The sequence below is a fragment of the Monodelphis domestica genome, chromosome 8 (assembly GCF_027887165.1).
Source record: "Monodelphis domestica isolate mMonDom1 chromosome 8, mMonDom1.pri, whole genome shotgun sequence".
Taxonomy (NCBI): Eukaryota; Metazoa; Chordata; class Mammalia; order Didelphimorphia; family Didelphidae; genus Monodelphis; species Monodelphis domestica.
The window spans coordinates 92,684,744-92,707,174 of record NC_077234.1 but is presented as its reverse complement, the minus strand read 5'-3'; the positions used below and the strand labels follow the sequence as shown (position 1 = coordinate 92,707,174).

At 37.3% G+C, this 22,431-nt stretch overlaps 1 protein-coding gene and 1 pseudogene across 6 annotated transcripts in view; one reads left to right on the top strand and one right to left on the bottom strand.

Annotated features, from left to right (window-relative positions):
* Positions 1–19,809, bottom strand: part of ORC2 (origin recognition complex subunit 2) — a 59,361-nt gene extending 39,552 nt beyond the window's left edge. Inside the window, exons 1-4 of one of the 6 annotated variants that reach the window (XM_007501599.3) lie at positions 19,660–19,808; positions 8,724–8,827; positions 8,078–8,221; positions 7,184–7,273 (exon numbers count right to left, since the gene is read on the bottom strand). In XM_007501599.3, coding sequence (XP_007501661.1) covers positions 7,184–7,273; positions 8,078–8,221; positions 8,724–8,817 — 328 coding nt within the window. In that variant the 5' untranslated portion in view covers positions 8,818–8,827; positions 19,660–19,808. The other 5 variants (XM_056807672.1, XM_016425053.2, XM_056807671.1 and 2 more) reach the window with 5 other exon arrangements.
* A 17-nt stretch (positions 19,810–19,826) lies between these two features.
* Positions 19,827–21,811, top strand: LOC100016795 (U1 small nuclear ribonucleoprotein C-like; annotated as a pseudogene).
* Positions 21,812–22,431: the final 620 nt, after the last annotated feature.

Sequence of the window (22,431 nt, the reverse complement as noted above, 5' to 3'; positions counted from 1 at the left end):
AAGTAATTTCACACAGCTAGGCAGTGTCTGAGGTCACCTCTGAACCCAGGATCTTCTGTCTCAGGCCTGGCTCTCTGTCCATTGAGTCACCTTAGGTGCTCCAACAAATGCTCTTTACCCACTTATTTCCTCACCACCTGTTATCTATTAATTATACTTTTATTTCAACATTCAACTGAAACTGTCATAGGATGTCTCTACAAATGCAATGAACATTTTCATCCTTTAAAATAATAAACACAAGAAAGAAAAGTTGCCATGATTATAGATATAAGGTTGGAAGAGAACTCAGAAGTAAATCAAATTGATATTGTCTCCACTTCTGTCAATGATTCTATTCTGTACCAATCACCAGATAGTTTGAATAACTGCTTAAATTATATTTCTTTATCTTTAAGTTCAGAAGATCATGGGTTCAGAAGTGCAGTCTTCCTCTTTGAGTTAAGTTTAAAAGTTAAATTTCCATATAAATCACTCGAATTAAAAGAAACCTGTTCTCTCTATTCCACTAGTTATCTTTCAAGGAAGTCTGGTACTACACAATATATCAGCAACAAGATGAAAAGCAGGGTGAATGCTAGCCCTGCATACATGATATCTTGCCAATTCTGTTCCCGACATCTATGATGCTTCTGACTTCGTAATCCCCCTCTATGATGTGTGCCTTCTAGTTTTGGGATGCTCCTCCTTTTATCTGTAAAAATGATGACTTGGGAGTCTTTTGGCCTGCTGAGTATCTAAAGGCCCCTTTTATTGGTAATAGTTTGCATTACTCATAGGTTGAATATGCTTGGAGCTTTATGTAAAAAGACTGTTCACAGGATCTCCTTAGAGAAGCTAATACAAGAGTTGGTATGTGCCAAGAGAACACAAAATTCTATAGAAAAATACAAAGGACGGGGGCAACTGGGTAGCTCAGTGGATTGAGAACCAGGCCTAGAGACGGGAGGTCCTAGGTTCAAATCCAGCCTCAGCCACTTCCTAGCTGTGTGACCCTGGGCAAGTCACTTGACCCCCATTGCCTGACCCTTACCACTCTTCTGCCTTGAAGCCAATGCACAGTATTGACTCCAAGACGGAAGGTAAGGGTTTAAAAAAAAAAGAAAAATACAAAGGAGATCACATTATAAAATGGTATTATGCATCACATGAAATTAAATTATTCTGGCTTATGGAAATTCTTTTCTGTTTTGCTTGTTTTTACTTTTTGCATTTTTTTTGGTCTCCTAATTATGTAGTCTCAAGGTGAAATCATGGTTGTTAATGGTAATCTGTAAGTCATGTCTCCTAGAGAAAAATACTCATAAAAGACAGAAATCATGTTTATTAAGTTTGCTTTCTAAAGTACCACAGATTGATAGTGCTTGTCACTAGTGCATAAGCTCTGAGAGTCTACCTTAAGAAAAGAGAAAATATTGTTTTGGTGAAAAACACTGCCCTCATGGAGTCTCCAAAACACTCTTTCACCTGGGTCATAATGAACCAGTGAATCAGGATGGAGGAGGATGTAATATTGACATTCTATAAATAAAATCAGGAGGGACAGTATAAAAGGACTGCAGCTAAATGGAAGGATGATTTCCAGATTGTCCTGGGAGACGAAAATGAAGGAGTTGATGAAATTGGTTTTATCATTCATGCAAAAGCATTAAAGAGTATCATTTCATGAGACACTTGATCAGCTTGTGCCTGGCATATAGTCAGTTCTTAGTAAATGTTTGTTGGAACTAAATGGAATCTAGAGAGAAAAAACCAAATGGGTGAATATGTAATCACTCTAGACTATATAAGCAGTGTGTGTGTGTTTGCACATGCTCACATATGCCTTCTGGGAATGATATTTGGCTGAATTAGGGAACACCACAGTACCCAAAGAATAAAAATTATGGGGGCAGGTAGATGGCTCAGTGGTTTGATAGTCAGCCTAGAGACAGAGGTCCTGAGTTCAAACCTGGCCTCAGTCACTTCCTAGCAGTGTGACCCTGGGCAAGTCACTTAACCCCCATTGCCTAGTCCTTACCATTCTTCTGCCTTGGAACCAGTACACAGTACTGATTCTAAGACAGAAGGTAAGGGTTTAGAAAAAAAGAATTAAAATTATTATTTTTATACTTAAAAGGCAATAGGAAGATGAATCAATTGCCATTTCTGAGAAATGCAAGCCAGTCTATTTGAAGCTACAAGAAGTCATGAAGGGAAAGCCACTTTCTTCTTGAACACCATCTCCTCTTATATGGGAACAGTGTGACAAGGACAGGGGCTTCCATTAAGCAAGGTTTTGAAATGCCCGATATACCTCAGTTTGCAAGGTCTCTGGGAGGCCATAGCTTAGAAAAAGCCAGACATGTAGCTTGCTCCCCAAGCATGAGAACTCAAACCCTCTTCCCCCCCAAAATACTGAATGTTCTTCCAAGAAATTACTGATGCAGGAATTCTGTGAGAAGAACAGGCAGTATTCTGTAAAAAGCTGGGTCACACATTGACATGCTGAATTGATATGTTGCATTATCACCTATAGAAAACTCTGTTTAAAGCCTCCTATGTAATTTAAATCCACTGTTTCCATCCTGTTAATCATTGACTTCCATTGTGAGTGATCTAATCCCTCTGCCTGATCCAATCATCTATAAATAGTTACCTGAAATCAATAAACTTTGTCACTGATCAGAAAGAGGCCTTAATTCTGATTGTAGGTCTGTCTGTGACCCTCCTGATCCCAACCGCATTCCTCTTATTCCATTCCATGACCCACAAATAATTTGTCAAGTTGGACTCTACACCCTTGGACTCTGTTTGGGATAGTTCTTGATTCACTGCCCAGGAACCTTGAGAATAACAGGGCCACTAGACCACAAGCACTACTACTACTTTCAGCCCAGCCTCATTTGGCTTTCATCAAAGGATCCAAAACCTGTGGAGAAGAGGCCTGCCACCCATACCACAATCAATACTGAACAATGATCAATTATAATGGTCAAGTAGATAAGCCCCAAAGCCTCAGGAATAGCAGAGCCCTCAAGGCCACCAGTTCTCTTTCCAGTCCAATCCCTCCACCCATCAATCAAGAAAGTATCTCCTGTGGAACTGTAGCATGGCTACTTTTCTGCAAATGCTGCAGCCCCCACAGGTGGTAATGGATGAGAAGTTAATACATCTTCCCACTGCCATAGGTGGCCCATTGTGATAGGAAGAACATTCTGCTCACCTCATCCCCATACAAGTTATGCTAGTTTTTTTTTCTTTCTTTTTAAAAACCCTCACCTTCCAACTTGGAATGAGTACTAAGTTTTGGTTCCAAGGCAGAAGAGTGGTAAGGGCTATGCAATGGGGGTTAAGTGACTTGCCTAGGGTCACACAGCTAGGAAATATCTGAGGCCAGACTTTAACAAGGGACTAACCATCTCCAGGTATGGCTCTCTATTCACTGAGCCACATAGCTGCCCTTGCTAAGTTTTTTCCCTTAAAATGTTTTCAAATCTTCTTTAAGATTTAATTAATTAGCACACCCTACATCAAGATAAACTCAGAATGGGTGAATGACTTGAACATAAAGAAGGAAACTATAAGTAAATTACGTGAACACAGAATAGTATACATGTCAGACCTTTGGGAAAGGAAAGACTTTAAAACCAAGCAAGACTTAGAAAAAGTCACAAAATGTAAAATAAATAATTTTGATTACATCAAATTAAAAAGGTTTTGTACAAACAAAACCAATGTAACCAAAATTAGAAGGGAAGCAACAAATTGGGAAACAATCTTCATAACAAAAACCTCTGACAAAGGTCTAATTACTTAAATTTACAAAGAGCTAAATCAATTGTACAAAAAATTAAGCCATTCTCCAATTGATAAACAGGCAAGGGACATGAATAGGCAATTTTCATTCAAAGAAATCAAAACTATTAATAAGCACATGAAAAAGTGTTCTAAATCTCTTATAATCAGAGATGCAAATCAAAACAACTCTGAGGTATCACCTCACACCTAGCAGATTGGCTAACATGACAGCAAAGGAAAGTAATGAATGCTGGAGGGGATGTGGCAAAGTTGAGACATTAATTCATTGCTGGTAGAATTGTGAATTGATCCAACCATTCTGGAGGGCAATTTGGAACTATGCCCAAAGGGCGACAAAAGAATGTCTACCCTTTGATCCAGCCATAGCACTGCTGGGTTTTTACCCCAAAGAGATAATAAGGAAAAAGGCATGTACAAGAATATTCATAGCTGCACTCTTTGTGGTGGCAAAGTTTGAAAATGATGGGCTGCCCTCCAATTGGGGAATGGCTGAACAAATTGTGGTATATGTTGGTGATGGAATACTATTGTGCTCAAATGAATAATAAAGTGGAGGAATTCCATGGAGACTGGAACAACCTCCAGGAAGTGATGCAGAGCAAAAGGAGCAGAACCAGGAGAACATTGTACACAGAGACTGATACACTGTGGTACAATCAAATGTAATGGATTTCTCCATCAGTGGCAGTGCAGTGATCCTGAACAACCCGGAGGGATCTATGAGAAAGAACACTATCCACATTCAGAGGAAAAACTGTGGGAGTAAAAACACCGAAGAAAAACAAGTACTTGATTACATGGGTCGAGGTGGATATGATTGGGGATATAGACCCTAAATGAACAGCCTAGTGCAAACATCAACAGCATGGAAATAGGTTCTGATCAAGGACACATATAATACCTAGTGGAATTGTGTGTCAGCTACAGGAAGGGCAGGGGGGAAGGGAGGGAGGAATAGAAGATGATTTTTGTAACCAAGGAATAATGTTTGAAATTGACCAAATTAAAAAAAAATGATTTAATTAGCACTTCTCTACTATCAGCAATGCAACGATCCTGGACAATTTTGAAGAACTTATGAGAAAGAACACTATCCACATCCAGAAAAAGAACTGTAGGAGTAGAAACACAGAAGAAAAACATTTGTTTGACCACATGGTTTGATGGGGATATGGACTCTAAATGATCACTCTAATGCAAACATTAATAATATAGAAATAGGTCTTAATCAATGATAAAGGTAAAACCCAGTGGAATTCCTCAGTGGCTTTGGGAGGGAGGAGTGAGAAGGGGAAGGAAAGAATATGAATCATGAAACCATGGAAAAATAGTCTAAATTAATTAATTAAATAAATGGAATTTTTTTTTAGAATGCTGAAGCTTAATGAGGAAGAGAAAAAAGACTTAATTAGCTCAGGGGATTAAAGGCTCTGACTAATGATGTCTCCTTCTAGTCTCTGAGTATATATAACAACCATGAGGAGCTTGAGACTTCCCTGATGCTTGGCTAGTGGACCACTATGGTCAACTCAGAGGCAGGGGAGCTTCATTCAACTGGACCAACTTAGAGTGTCCTGATATATTCTTGATGCATATAATTCTTTTGGCAGGGCTGAATAAATCACTTTTCCCTAACTGCTGAATCCCCTACAAGTCTCCTTTCATTCCAATATTGATCAAAAATTACCAGAGGACTGATTGAAGTCAGGCCCAATTCAGAATATGCCATTTTGATTCTTTGGATATTGTAAAATTACATGATTTCTATTCACAGCATCATCAGAAGACTATCAATGCTTTAAAAATGTTTGGTTTTTTTTGCTGTAGGGAGAAGCTCGCCATCACTAAAAGTATGTCACAGTCTCCCATATACAATCAGGCTACTTTTTTCATTCTATTAAATTCTGGATCCAGTACATTTTCCACTAGCAGCAACAGCAGCACCTCTCAGCAGTACCTTGTGAAAGGTTACCAGATGCAGACCTACTACTGACAATCGATCTTCTTGCCAAATTTCTTGTGCTGCCAAACTGTTATCAGAATGAATATAGGTCTGTTAGTGTAAATGACATTACAGAACATAGATTGCTATCTATTTGCTGATACACCCTAAGGATACCAGTGGGCTTGCCATCTGATTTGTGACTGAAATCACCGATATGTATTGTCTTCTCCAGTTAAGAACATGAGTTCCTTCAGGGCAGAGGCTGTCAAGTTTTCCTATTTGTACCCTCTGCATTTACCACAGTTGCTGTGGACAGAGTAAGTGCTTAACCTAACACGTTTCTTTCATTAATTCACATACCTCCTTGTTTTATGCCTCTCCTGATGTTTACTATGAGCAAAGTTAAGCCTGTTGTTCTATTTTTCAAGAAATTCAGAATGATTTTAATGTATAGGTGGGAAAGACACCATGTAGTACAAGAACCTATAAAGCCCTCTGTTTTACCTAATCAAAAAACACAAAGAACAAGGGCATCTTATATTCTCTATATATTTCAGTTAATTGTGAGATGATAAAGATATGGTTTTATTATTCAATATATCTTTAGAAAGCCTGACTGTTCTCTCTTGATGTCTTCGTTGAAAAAAACTAGCCCTGTACATATATGTACAGATGACTCTCAAAAGATTTTGTATAGAGAGGAGTGCTGGCATTTAAGTCAGTAGTTACTGATGCTCTCTCAGGCACCTTATCTCATTAATACCACACAAGATTTTTTTCCAGGACTTTGGGATCTTCCCCTCCTTCAGATACCCTATCTGTTGTTCCCTCCAATTACATTGATGCCAGGATGGATCTCCATTATAGATAATTTGTACAATCCAGTTGCTTTTCTCCTTTTTAATGTTACTTTGTGTCATGAGGATAAATATACGGGATAGTAATGTTAAGAAGAAATCAGAGGACAGCTAGGTAGCACAGTGGATAGAAAGCCAGGCCTGGAGTCAAGAGGACCTGGGTTCAAATCTGGTCTCAGACACTTCCTAGCTATGTGACCCCAGGCAAGTCACTAAACCCTGTTTGCCTAGTAACCCTTAAAGATTTCTTCCTTAGAATTGATACTTAGTATGGGTTCTAAGGCAAAAGTTAAGGATTAAAAAAAAATTCTTATAAAAGAAGAAATGAGAGGCTAGATATAGTACAAGATTAAAAAGAAATAAACCAGTACCTGACCTTGAAGACAAAACAGCTAGTAAAAAAAATGTTAATGAAATTAAATTATTAAAGGACATAAACATGTGAGATAATGTAGGCACACTAAAAAAATCTCACCAATCACAAAGTAAGAGAAGAGTCAATATGAGAAGAGTTTAGTGAAGGAAGACTTATTAGACATGCTCTTGGATAAGGAAAAAAAATAAAAAATTGACAACATACCTAGTTCTGCCATCTTTTCAGGTTTTTTTCTAGTCTGAAAAGAATAAACTTTATTTCCACCACTAGCAACACAGCCATTTTTCAAGTATTCTGAGAACGAAAAAAAGATATGCAATAGTCAATAGTAAAAAAAACAAGTTAAACCAATCAAAGTTTAAGCTAGAAAATATTAATTATTAATCTTCATTTTTTGTATAATGATGTTTGTCTTTTTAAAATAAGCGCCAACAAATATTATTGGGTCCATATCTAGTTGTGGTCACATAAGGATCATTTCTCATTCTTTACCATTACCTTAATAGAATAGAATATTGTACTTAAAAGCCAATGTCATGGATTCAATATCAGTTGAGGACAATATTATTCTGTTTCACTGCCAGGAAACTCACCTTTAGCTAAACTCACCTTTCTAGCTAAAGGTCACATGGGGGACCAGGTCAAAGTGTCAACAGAATTATACAAATCCATTTTCATTTATGAAAAACAACCAACAATTCAGGCCTTACTGACAGGAGACAGTGCCAGTACCTATGATTTCTTTGGTACAGAGAACTCTGAGGTGAGCAAGAACCTTCTACAAATATAGATTAGCACTTTTTCTGCAACAGAGAATCTTAGAGTTGTCTAGAGAACCAAGTGGAAAAGTGTTTTCTTTTGCTTAGACACTAAGTCTTATAGTTGCATGCCTGCTATGTCAGAAGCATGACTTGATCCAGGTTTTCTTGGCTTCTAGGCCAGCTCTCTAGCTTCAGTAAACATCATGTTGTTTAGTGAAGGTAGGTCAGAACACAATCTATAATTATAAACATCTTGTTATTTATCCTATAGTATACTATTTTTGGGGGACAAATTATTAGTAAGAATTTTGAGATAACACTTTTCCCCAACAAATACCTTGGGAGTCTGCTCCTAGAATATCAACATAGTTCTCATCTTTTAAATCATCCTGGTCATCTTCATCTTGGTCATTTTCCTGCTTCTTCATTAGTTTCTTCACATTGACTAAAACTTGAGCACGATCTTTTCGAAATTTAGCCCCTGCAATTATAACCAAAACCCCCCCCTAAAATAACCTGTTTAAAATTCTCTGGATGCGAAATTAGGAAAAATGCTTTTCTTTTTATATTATTTTTATACTTTTAAAATTTTTTTAAAGATGGAAAGGAAAATAAAACTTCATTTGCCAAAAGGGACATAAATTCTTTTAGAACTTAGTTAATTCCAATTTTTACAAATATTTCAAATTATATATTTAAATTTAAAACAACCAATTCTCAACTTCAAGGTGAAACATAGGCATAATTCTGTAAATAGAATTAACTGTTGCTGCTAGGAATCTCAATATATAGCTTTGCCAATTATAATTTCTCAGTTACAAAGTTTAAAATAAGGAAAATTCAGTAATGAAGAATTTTTATATACAACGTGTTAGATAAAATATCTGTCAATTAAAAAAGAATATTAATATCTAGATGAAGGTGAAACAAGACCCAAACATTAAATAAGCATCTTTCCAAATACAGTTAAAGATACTCTGTACCTTCTTCTTTATCAAGAATGTGATTAAGAACATCATCATCCCCTACAAATTGAACTTCCAACATCTTGACTTTTTGTTGCTTCAAATGGCTCATCACTATCAACCTTAACAGAAATAGAAAGAAAACATTCAAAAGGGCTGAAAAGATTTAACAAGGACATTTAGGCAAATTTAAAGTGTAATGTTATTTATGGATATCCCCTAAAATGCAATTTCTACCACAATGCTGCTAACTATCATCAGTTAGTTATACCATCCCTTAGTAGTAACTGGGAATAAGCAATCATTTGAAGTGTTTAGTAAAGATACATTATTGTAGTTATTTTGTTCCTCTTTTTAAAGTCATTTGTATAATTTGCTTTTAATTTTGTCCTAAAAAGAAAGTCTTTTATGTATAAGGGTGTAAAGAAAAGGAGCGGTAATAATCATTTATATAGGCCAGGAACTGTGCTAAGTGTTTTTTATAAACATTAACTCATTTGACTTTCATAGCAATCTTGTGAGGCAGGTATTACTATCATCCTTATTTTACAATTTAGGAAATTGAAGCAACCAGCTTAAGTGACTTGCCTAGGGTCACATAAATGTCAAAGGTTAAATTTCTTCCTGTCTCCAGCCCAGCTCTCTCTTTACTTTATCACCAACCTTGTGGAAATTACATATTTGACCTTTCTTCCAATGTGTGGCTGCCCTAATAAATTCTCTCTCTACAATAAGACTTCAACATCAGAATAATAGCACAGGGTCTAGAAGAAAAGAAGTCTCTATAAGTAAAAAAAACCATTCAATATAAAATGGTCAAAAGAGATGAAGATTACACCACCAAGGTGTGATTGATTAGTTTGTCAACCAGAAAGAAAGAAGCACTTTTAAATCCACAAGTTATTTATAAGGCCAGTTTTTTCCCCCTCTGGCTAGTAAGCAAAAAAAAAAAAAGGGCAAGAGAAGCGTGGGTTTTTAAATTAATAATCAATAACTAAATATTATATTTTATAAAGTTTTATTAATAATAACCAAAGCACAAGAACTGACTGACTTTAGCCTGGTTGCAGGTTCAAAAGAGAGCAAGAGAGAGGTTACAGCCACTTAAATACAATCAGGCAAAACATGGGGACGCAGGAAAATGGAACCCTGGGAAAAAAACTAAGGAACTTCTGGGAGATGAAGTTCAAAGGCTCAAAATCTCCATTTATACAGAAGAGCAAAGAAGACGGTAAAAGCAGCAACAGTAACAAAAGAAAAAAATTTTTTTTTATTTATTTCTGGCGGACAGCAAGGTAGTTCAGTGGATTTAAAGCCAGGCCTAGAGTGGGGAGGTCCTGGGTTCAAATGTGGCCTCAGATACACTTCCTATACCATATCCTGGGTGAGTCACTTAACCCCAAATGCCTAGTCATTACCACTCTTCTGTCTTGGGAGTATTGATTGGGAGTACCAGTAGTATTGATTCCAAGAAGGAAGATATGCGGTAAAAAAAAAAATTACTGGGGCAATGTCTAACAAACATCTTGAGAAGATCATTTAAATATTAGAAAGTAGCAAGCTTTCAAAATAGAACAGCTTTTAGACCAGAACTAAACAAAAAAAAATTGATATCCAAATACAAAAATCGAGAGAAACATAAAAAGGTAAATAAGAGAAGTAAAAAAAAATTTTTAATTTTTTTCTTTAAGAGTTCCAATAAGGCCAAATTGTTTATGTTCCTATATGGAAAAATGTTACTTATATCTCTCAAAAATGGTATTCACTATTATAGTAGTTAGAAGAAGGGGTACTAAGTGGTCTAAGATGATATGTAAAAAAAAAAGAAAAAAGGGAGGGGGAATAGAAGATGGCAGCAATAGAAATTTGAAGAAATAAGATAAGGATAATCTATCACACAAAGAGGTGCAAGGGAAGTGGAGGGGAAGAATACTATTATAACTAGGAGAAGAAGAGAGTACTAATAGGTAATACTTAAACCTTATTCTCAGTGAAATCAATTCTGAGAAGGAAGAGCATCTAGATCCATTGGGGTATAGAATTCTATCTTACCATACAGGGAAAGTGAGAAGGGAAAAACCAAGTGAGGCAGTGGGATGAGGAGTACAAAAAAGGAGGGAAAGAGAGGGGGGAGGGAATTTAATAGACTCTAAAAAAATAAGAGGAGAATAAAAAGGGAGGGGGTGGAAAAGGAAGTAAAATAAAGGTAGGGATTAGGGGGACTGATTAAAAGCAAACCACTGGTGTAGAAGGAAATAGCAAAAGAAGAAAAGGCAGGACTAGGAGAGGAAATCAAGATTTTGGGAATACACAGGTGGTAATCATAACTCTGAATGTGAATGGGATGAACTCACCCATAAAACACAAGCAAAAAGCAGAGTGGATTAGAAACCAAAATCCTACCATATGTTGTCTACAAAAAATACACATGAGGCAAGTAGACACACACACAGGATAAATGTAAAACGCTGGAGCAAAATCTATTGGGCATCAACTGAGAAAAAGAAGGCAGGAGTCACAATTATGATATCTGACAAAGCCAAAGTAAAAATAGATCTGATTAAAAGAGACAGAGAAGGTAATTAAAACCTGATAAAAGGCAGTATAGACAATGAGGAAATATCAGTACATAACATATATGCACCAAATGGTACAGCACCTGAATTTCTAAAGGAGAAACTAGAGGAGCTTAATGAGGAAATAGATAGTAAAACTATGCTAGTGAGAGACTTGAACCTTCCTCTATCAGATCTAGATAAATCAAACCAAAAAATAAATAAGAAAGAGGTAAGAGAAGTGAATGAAATCTTAGAAAAATTAGAGTTAGTAGACATGTGGAGAAAAACAGAGACAAAAATGAATACACATTCTTTGTAGCAGCACATGATAAAAAGACTAACCATGTACCAAGGCATAAAAAAAATGGCAAACAAGTGTAAAAGAGCAGAAATAATAATGCAATAAAAATAATAATTAGTAAGAGTACATGGAGAGATAAATCAAATAATATGACTCTCTAAAATCATTTAAAGAACAAATCATAGAAATAATTAATAATTTCATTGAAGAGAATGACAATGATGAGACATCCTATCAAAATCTATGGAATGCAGCTAAAGCAGTACTTAGGGGTAAATTTATATCCTTGAGTGCATATATCAACAAATCTGGGAGGGCAGAGGTCAATGAATTGGGCATGCAAATTAAAAAACTAGAAATAGAACAAATTAGAAACTCCCAGATAAAAATTAAATTAGAAATCCTAAAAATTAAAGGAGAAATTAATAAAAATGAAAGAAATATTGAATTAATAAAACTAGAAGCTGATACTTTGAAAAAACAAATAAAATAGACCAAGTATTCCTTAATCTAACAAAAAAAAAGTTAAGAAAACCAAATTAACAGTATCAAAGATGAAAAGGGAGACTTCACCTCTAAATAAGAGGAAATTAAGACAATCATTAAAAACTATTTTGCCCAATTATATGGCAATAAATATGGCAATCTAGGTGATATGCATGAATATTTACAAAAATATAAATTGCCTAGGTTAACAGAAGAAGAAATAAAATACTTAAATAATCCCATATCAGAAAAAGATATTGAACAAGCCATCAAAGAACTCCCTAAGAAAAACTCCCTGGGGCCAGATGGATTCACAAGTGAATTCTATCAAACATTTAAAGAAAAACCAATCCCAATACTACACAAACTATTTGACAAAATAAGCAAAGGAATTCTACAAAATTCCTTTTATGACACAAATATGGTACTGATTCCAAAGCCAGGCAGGTCAAAAACAGAGAAAGAAATCTACAGATCAATCTCCTTAATATACATAGATGCAAAAATCTTAAACAGAATACTAGGAAAAAGACTCTAGCAAGTGATGCAATGAGGAGACCACAACTATCACTATTTGCAGATGATATGATGGTCTACTTAAAGAATCCTAGGGAATCAACTAAAAAGCTAGTAGAAATAATCAACAACTTTAGAAAAGTTGCAGGATACAAATTAAACCCACATAAGTGATCAGCATTTCTACATATTTCCAACACATCCTGGTGGCAAGAGCTAGAAAAAGAAATTTCATTTAAAATCACCCTAGACAATATTAAATGCTTAGGAATCTATTTGCCAAGACAAACCCAGGAATTATATGAACACACCTACAAAACACTTCACACAATTAAAACTAGATCTAAATAATTGGAAAAATATTAATTGCTCCTAGGTAGGTCAAGCTAATATAAAAATGATAATCCTATCCAGATTAATTTACTTATTTAGTGCCATACCTATCAAACTACACCAAAAAAACAAAACAAAACAAAACCACTTTTACTGAATTGGAAAAAATTATAACAAAGTTCATTTGGAAGAATAAAAAAATCAAGAATATCAAGGGAAATAATGAAAAAAAATGAAGGACAGGAGCCTAGCAGTACCAGATCTTAAACTGTACTATAAAGCGGTCATCAAAACAATATGGTAAAATGTAAAATAAATAATTTTGATTACATCAAATTAAAAAGGTTTTGTACAAACAAAACCAATGTAACCAAAATTAGAAGGGAAGCAACAAATTGGGAAACAATCTTCATAACAAAAACCTCTGACAGAGGTCTAATTACTTAAATTTACAAAGAGCTAAATCAATTGTACAAAAAATTAAGCCATTCTCCAATTGATAAATGGGCAAGGGACATGAATAGGCAATTTTCGTTCAAAGAAATCAAAACTATTAATAAGAACATGAAGAAGTGTTCTAAATCTCTTATAATCAGAGATGCAAATCAAAACAACTCTGAGGTATCACCTCACACCTAGCAGATTGGCTAACATGACAGCAAAGGAAAGTAATGAATGCTGGAGGGGATGTGGCAAAGTTGGGACATTAATTCATCGCTGGTGAAGTTGTGAATTGATCCAACCATTCTGGATGTGAGAAGATAGGATTCACTCTCCCCTGCCCATTTTTAGATTTAATCACCAGAAGCATATACATCCCACTTACACTTGAGTGGGCGAGGTCTGTGACCCACATGTGTGAAAGTGGGTGACGAATCAGAAACCATTGACTATCCCATGGGCAGTCCTAAGCAAAACTTTAAACTATAATTTGTCCACATAAAAATGGAAGGAAATCACAGGAAATGATGAAAAGGAATGGTCTTTAAAAATAATAAGAACTTCTTGTGAAGACATTTTTCGTCTTAAACTTGACTCTGGAGAAGCTTCAGCTGAGAATCTTGGACTGCTTCTATTAGAAGTACCATGTGGTTAAGTGAAAAAAGGGTGACTCCCTTCCCTGGCTTTCCTGGAGGTACTAGCCTCTGGAGGGGCACCTTGTCTGGGAGGAGGCCTTGTGGCTAAAACCTTTGTTAATTGACCCTTAGTCCCTCTGGCTGCCAGAGTAAAACCAGGATTTGAGTAATAGTCTAGCTCGTTAAGCTAGATTTCTTACTCTGCCCTCTTTCTCATTTCTCTACTTTCACACTTTCTCTCTATTTTATAAATTGCAAAAATATCTTTTGAAATTGATTAAATTTCTAGCAACCATACTCTTAAATAATCTAGTCCAACCCCTTACATTTCTGCCCTTTACAGAGGGCAATTTGGAATTCTGTCCAAAGACTGCCTGCCCTTTGCCATACCACTACTGGATTTATACACCAAAGAGATAATAAGGAAAAAGCTTGTACAAAAATATGCATAGTCACACTCTTTGTGGTGGCAAAAAATTAGAAAATGAGGGGATGCCCTCCGACTGGGGAATGGCTGAACAAATAGTAGTATCTGTTGGTGATGGAATAGTATTGTTCTAAAAATAAATAATAAACTGGAGGAATTCCACATGAACCAAAAAGACCTTCAGGAATTGATGCAGAGTGAAAGGAACAGAACCAGGAGAACCTTATATACAGAAACAGATATACTGTGGCACAATTGAATGTAATGAATTTCTCTACTAGCAGAAATGCAATGATCCAAGATATTTCTGAGGGCCTTTTGAGAAAGAACGCTATCCACATCCAGAGAAAGAACCGTGGGGGAAGAAACACTGAAAAAAAAAAAGCAACTGCTTGTTCATGGGTTCATGGGGATATGACTGGGGACGTAGACTCTAAACAATCACCTTAGTGCAAATGTCAGTAATATGGAAATAAGTTTTGATCAATGACACATATAAAACCCAGTGGAATTGAGCGTTGGTTATGGGAGGGGGGTGGAAGGAAGGGAGGTAAAGAACATGAATCATGTAAACATGGAAAAGTTTTCTTAATTGATTTTAAAAAAAGATAGAGACTTGAGCAATTGGAAAAACATTAACTGCTCATGGATAGGACGAGCCAATATAATAAAAATGACCATCCTACCCAAACTTATTTATCTATTTAGTGCCATACCCATTGAACTACCAAAATACTTCTTCACTGATTTAGAAAAAAACATAACAAAATTCATTTGGAACTACAAAAGATCAAGGATATCCAGGGAAATAATGAAAAAAGAACACATATGATGGGGGCCTTGCAGTCCCTGACCTTAAACTATATTACAAAGCAGTAGTCATCAAAACAATTTGGTACTGACTAAGAAACAGAAAGGACGATCAGTGGAATAGACTAGGGGAAAGTGACCTCAGCAAGACAGTATACGATAAACCCAAAGATCCCAGCTTTTGGGACAAAAATCCACTATTCGATAAAAACTGCTGGGAAAATTGGAAGACAGTGTGGGAGAGACTAGGAATAGATCAACACCTCACACCCTACACCAAGATAAATTCAAAATGGGTGAGTGACTTAAACATAAAGAAGGAAACCATAAGTAAATTGGGTAAACACAGAATAGTAAACATGTCAGACCTTTGGGAGGGGAAAGGCTTTAAAACCAAGCAAGACATAGAAAGAATCACAAAATGTAAAATAAATAATTTTGACTACATCAAACTAAAAAGCTTGTGTACAAACAAAACCAAAGTAACTAAAATCAGAAGGGAAACAACAAATTGGGAAAAAATCTTCATAGAAACCTCTGACAAAGGTTTAATTACTCATATTTATAAAGAGCTAAATCAATTGTACAAAAAATCAAGCCATTCTCCAATTGATAAATGGGCAAGGGACATGGATAGGCAATTTTCATTCAAAGAAATCAAAACTATTAATAAGCACATGAAAAAGTGTTCTAAATCTCTTATAATCAGAGAGATGCAAATAAAAACAACTCTGAGGTATCACCTCACACCTAGCAGATTGGCTAACATGACAGCAAAGGAAAGTAATGAATGCTGGAGGGGATGTGGCAAAGTTGAGACATTAATTCATTGCTGGTAGAATTGTGAATTGATCCAACCATTCTGGAGGGCAATTTGGAACTATGCCCAAAGGGCGACAAAAGAATATCTACCCTTTGATCCAGCCATAGCACTGCTGGGTGTGTACCCCAAAGAGATAATGGACAAAAAGACTTGTACAAAAATATTCATAGCTGCGCTCTTTGTGGTGGCCAAAAACTGGAAAACGAGGGGATGTCCATCAATTGGGGAATGGCTGAGCAAATTGTGGTATATGTTGGTGATGGAATACTATTGTGCTAAAAGGAATAATAAAGTGGAGGAGTTCCATGGAGACTGGAACAACCTCCAGGAAGTGATGCAGAGCGAGAGGAGCAGAACCAGGAGAACATTGTACACAGAGACTAATACACTGTGGTATAATCGAACGTAATGGACTTCTCCATTAGTGGCGGTGTAATGTCCCTGAACAATTTGCAAGGATCTAGGAGAAAAAAACACTATTCATAAGCAAAGGATAAACTATGGGAGTGGAAACACCGAGGAAAAGCAACTGCCTGAATACAGCAGGTGAGGGGACATGACAGAGGAGAGACTCTAAATGAACACTCTAATGCAAATATTATCAACATAGCAATGGGTTCAAATCAAGAAAACATGTAATGCCCAGTGGATTTACGCGTCGGCTCTGGGGGGTTGGGGGGGGGAGGAAAAGAAAATGATCTATGTCTTTAATGAATAATGCTTGGAAATGATCAAATAAAATATATTTTTTTAAAAAAAGGAAAAAAAGATAGAGCAACTTTATAATTTTAGGTAATCAGGAGTGGGGAACGGGAAAAGAAAATGAGCATTTTTATAGAGCCTACTATATCTAGGCACTATGCACTAACCTAGTTACCTCTTTTGATCTTCAAAACAATCCTATGAGATTGATGTTGTTATTATCTCCCATTATACAGATGAGGAAATTGAAGAAAGTTTAGTTTAAATGACTTGCCCAAGGTCACCAGCTAGGAAGTGTCTAAGGACCAAATTTGAACTCAAATTTTCTCTACTGTAGGCCTGCACTCTATGCATTGTGGCATAGCAGCCACTAAATAAAGTGACCCATACCTAAATAGTCCCTGAAGAAACAGGCATTAGGGACCTCTACTGTGCACAGAAGTGCTTAAAAGTACTTTAGGAAAATAAACCCTTAGTTATCCAGAAACCTCTCTTATTCAGAGTGCCACATTCACTTTCAGCATATAAAATCTTATTGCTACAGGAACAATGTACTATAATTTTAAAAAGGGCTGAATTTAGTAATCAGACTTTGGCTTACGTCTGGCTTCTATCACTTATTGGTCAGTAACTATGGACTAATCATTAAACCTCTCTAGGCCTCAATTTCCTCATCTATAAAATAAAAACAGGAGTCTCAAAAGCTTTCTGTAAGAAAAGTTATTTGTAAACTATAAAATGCATACCATAGGTAACATATACTGAAAAGCTCTATATAAAATCTTATTACTTCAATTTATTTCTCATGAAGCAGATATTCCAATATAAAAAAAAGTTGGAGAAAAACATTGACTTGCTACTTTCCTGTCTGACTTTTCATTTCATTTTTTTAGACTATCCATTAGAATGAAAAGAGAAGAGGGAAAAGGGGGTTCATAACTTATTTCTTCTTATGGTATAGCAGCCAACTCTAGAAAATTAGTACTAAGAATCAGAACCAACCAAGAGAGGTTACATGAAAACAAATTTCAGTTTAATGTAGGGAAGAGCTTCCTAACAATTATACTGTTTCAAAAATTAAATGGGCTGCCATGGGAAAGAATGTTTTCCCTTCATGGGAATTCATGAAGTTGGATGTTCAATTGCATGGGTTAAACCAGGTTGACTTTTGTGGTTCCTTCCTGCAATTCCACAATTCCATGTATATTCCATTAGCAAGGAAAGGCAGATGAAATGAATATAACATAGATAATTATACCCTGTATATTCAGATAGTGCCTTTTTAATCTGCTTCCAAAAGAAAATTCTTATACTAATAAATAGCAAAGTTACTAATTGCAGTTTCTCTCCTTTTCCCCTAACACCTAGTGGTGCAGAGGCTAACAATTTATGAGTCTGACTCCAGATGAAGGATACATGTTTCCTATATGACTAAAAGTCTAACAAAAATATGATTTGGGGTTTTGGTTTTAAAAGATTATTCTTTTACAAAAATGAATATGGAAATAGGTTTGAGTGATCACACTCACACACACACAACCCATCGGAATTGCTTGTTAACTCCAGGAGAGGGGAGGGATAAGAAGGGAAGGGAGAAAACATGAATCATGTAACCATGGAAAAAATTTGTAATAAATAAATAAAAAGTCTAACAAAATCCTAGGTCCTAATTCTTGGTCTAGAAAAGACTGGAAAAGCTTAACTGAGCCAGTCAATCCAATAAATCAACAAACATTTGTTAAATGGCTACTAAGTACTGGTAAGAGAAATACAAAGAATAAAATAATACCACCTCATGGAGCTTACATTCTCTAAGGAGAGATAATACATACAGAAATAATTATGTACAGAATACAAACCTACAAGACTGCATCTGGATGAGAAAAAAGTATACTAACTAGCAATGAAGAGAGTATCCACAGACAAAAACGGTCAATGCTTCCCGAAATGGAGGAACATAACTGGTCAAACATTTAAAACTATACGTGAGGGGCAAACTAGGTGGCTCAGTGAATAGAAAGCCAGGACTAGAGATGGAAGTCCTGGGTTGTGACCCTAGGCAAGTCACTTAACCACCATTGCCTAGTCCTTACCACCCTTCTGCCTTGGAATCGATACACGGTTAATAATTCTAAAATGGAAGGTTAGGGATTAAAAAATGTTCTCTGTTCATCAGTTGCAAGACTACCAGATAACTGTCACAATCAAATTCAGGTGTATGGGCAGTAGGTGCAAAAGCACCCCATGGAATGGGCTTTACTAAGTAGAAGCATCCCAACTAATCTCTGTCTGAATCAACCTGGTCAATCAAGGGGATTTCTTTAGTTTTCAGAATTTTGGATGTCTACAGTATTGAAAACAATGAAAGCTAAGGTTTGGGCTAGACAATTAAAATTCAACAACTTTGGTTCTACCGAATAAGCACAGTGTGAGGAATAGCGGGGAAGGATAGGGTGGGATGAAAAACAAAGATAAAAATTTAAAGATCCCCGTCCTCAATATGCCCCGACTTATATTATCCCTGTTTTGGAGGAAGGAGAAGCTGAGGCACAGAAGTTGCGAAGGCTAGACCGGGTGCCGGGGTCTAGTACATCCCTGCAGCCAACCAAATGCTTCTACCACATACGTCTCTCGGGGAGCCAGACACTGGGCTCCCAGGACCTCTCCAAACCTTCCCAATCCCGAAAACTTCAGGGTCGGCGGGAGTGTCCACTCTCTCAAAACTGCCCGAGTTCGCAACCATGAGGCCACAAGGGTGGCTCGGGAAGTCACCCAAGGAGAGGGAGAAACGCGGCTTTGGACCCCACTCATGGCCCTGACCTCAGGCCCTGGTTGGCGGAGCCCGGACCTCGGCACAAGTTTCCACCGCCCAGCACGGCTAGCCCCGGCCTCCCAGGCCCAAGTCGCCACCCCCACGCTCACCCGACTAACGGCCCGCGGCTGAAGAAGGTGGCGAGAGGCAAGGCTAATAGCGGCTTAACCGCGGCAGCACGTCAGTCGAAGCCCGACGGCAGCAGAGAACTAACTCCACTAGTTGCCGGACACCCGGACAGAATTCTGAGGGGACAAGGAGGGGGACGCTCCAGGACCACACACCGAATCTCCCGCCCTGCTCAAAGGGGCAGCCCCTAATGCGGCCAATGGAAAACCGAAGCGGCAGAGAACGATGGGGCAGAGAGCCAATCAGCTTCCTCCTCCCCTGCCTCGCCTAGACACCACAGGAGAAATGGAGACTAGAAGAAACAACAATTGTGTCGCCTTTCTTGTGCAGTTTCCGTTTCCGGAATGGCGTGTTGGATTTGCGCAGAGTGAACTGCTTCGTGATTGGCTATGGTGAAGAAGGGGTGGTGGAGGGAAGGAAAAGAGTGGAAGGTGTAAAGTGGTTTCCCAGGACCAGACCATGTGGTAGATACCAGTGCTTGGACTGGTATAAAGCAATATAACATTTATGCAGGCCGGGATCAAGTTAGCACCCGCACCAATAGAGGTGCACAAACAGAGAAACTGAAGTACAAAATACCATCCAGCAGGACTGGAGCTCACATAGCTTTAACTTTTTAAAATTTTCAAATGGTTACCTGATAATTATTTGAGATAGAGTGTATAATTGTACCCATTTTACAGATGAAGAAACCTAAAACAAGAAAGGCATTCGCCCAAGGCCACCTACACAACAATAACTACAACAACTTGAGTCTTTTGGTGCTCCCAACTTTTAGCACAGTGAGTACTTGACACAAATCCTTTCTCATTCATTCTGATACCAGAATCTTCAGAAGCTTTTTACACCACAGAACTCCTTTAAAAGATGCAAGCACAGTATCTGATCTCAAATTATACAGTAAAACTGTAATCTCCAAAACACTTTGGTACTGACTACGAAATGGAGTAGTGGGTCAACGGAATAGATTAAGATACACAACAAACAGGAATAAATTACCTTAGCAATAAATCCAGAGATCCCAGCTTTTGGGATAAGAACTCACTGTTTGACAAAAATTGTTGGGAAAAGTGGAAAACATTATGGCAGAAAGTAGGCATAGCTCAATATCTCACACCCTATACCAAGTAAGGTCAAAATGAGTATATGATTTAGACCTAAAGGGTGATATTTATATAAGCAAATTAGGGGACCATAGAATAGTTCACCTGTCAGATCTACAGAGAAGGGAAGAATTTTTGACCAAAGAAGAGCTGGAGAAACGAAATGTAAAATGAGTAATTTTGAATATATTAAATTTAAAAGGTTCTGTACAAACAAAACCAATGTGACCTCTCTCACTGAGCCAGCTGGGTGTGGTTGCTTACTTATTCTCTCTGAATTTCTCCCTCCCTCCCTCCCTCCTTTTTTCTCTGCCCTCCTCCAGTCTGCTGGGAGCTTCTAGTGGTCTCCTCTTCTTGTTGCTGGGGTGCAGTCCATCCTTTAGGATCCCTGCTGAGTGTCTGTCTGAAAAGCAGGGTCCTGCTTCTATGTGGAAGAGTGTGAGGAAAACTTCCAGGTTATTCTGAAGGTTCTTGGAACAGAATAAGGTACTTACCAACATCATGCCCAAGTTTTACTATGATTATTGTGATACTTATCTCACTCACAATTCTCCATCTGTGAGGAAGACCCACTGTAGTGGGAGGAAGCACAAAGAGAATGTGAGAGACTATTATCAAAAATGGATGGAAGAGCAAGCCCAGAGCCTGATTGATAAAACAACCATCACATTTCAGCAAGGAAGAATTCCCCTCAGTCTTTTCTCTGCTTTTCCACAAGGAGGGCCCATGATTCCACCTCCTCACCCTAGCACGATGGGGCCTCCCCCTCCTGGATTGATGCCTGTGGGGCCTCCTCCTGGCATAAGGATGCCCATGAGAGGTCACATGCCTATAATGCCTGACCCTCTGATAATGAGACCCCCTTCCCTATCCCATGATAGTCCCCACTTGCCCAGCAAAGCCCAGACCAGACAATAAAATAAAGGAATTACAAGAAAGCTCATTTCTCAGTTTTCAAATCTTTGTTCTATTTCTCAAGAACATCATGGTGCTAGACCTCAGATATGGTTTTTTCCTCCTTCCCTTTTAAAACACTGACATTCTTTTACATCACAGCCACTTTCAATGGTCCAATCCCTTCCCCAATCCTTCAATATTTCCCTCCTCTATTGCCATGGGCGAGGTCCAGCCTCGTGACTCCAGGGGTTCCTGACAGGTGGCAAATGGTCAGTCAAGAAAATAACAAACGGAAGACAGATGTATCTTTATGGCCATGGGCATGCTTTGCATCTGATATCTGCTCCGCCATCCCCAGGCTTGATGTTTATTTTTATACCCATTTTCTTGGCACACAGATACATTACCTAACACACATGTCTAAATGGAGATAATTGGAAAAGTGATATTAACTTTTAACAAATCACTTGATTAACATTCTTTATTCTTGTATTATGGTTCCAGATTCTTGACAGCATAAAGATTTCACACAAGATAAGTGATTTCGTCACAGGTGGCTTAATTTTCTCATTCCCCTGTGAGAAGTTTAAGCTTACAATCAAGGAAAATTACTTATTACTTTTAATAAAAAGAAATAATCAAGCAAAAGTTCTTAAAAGACAATTCAACAATCATATCATTGAGGTTGAGAGGTACGGGGAACACAATTCAGATTTAATACTAAACTGCTCATTTTTCAGGGTTTACTAGGGA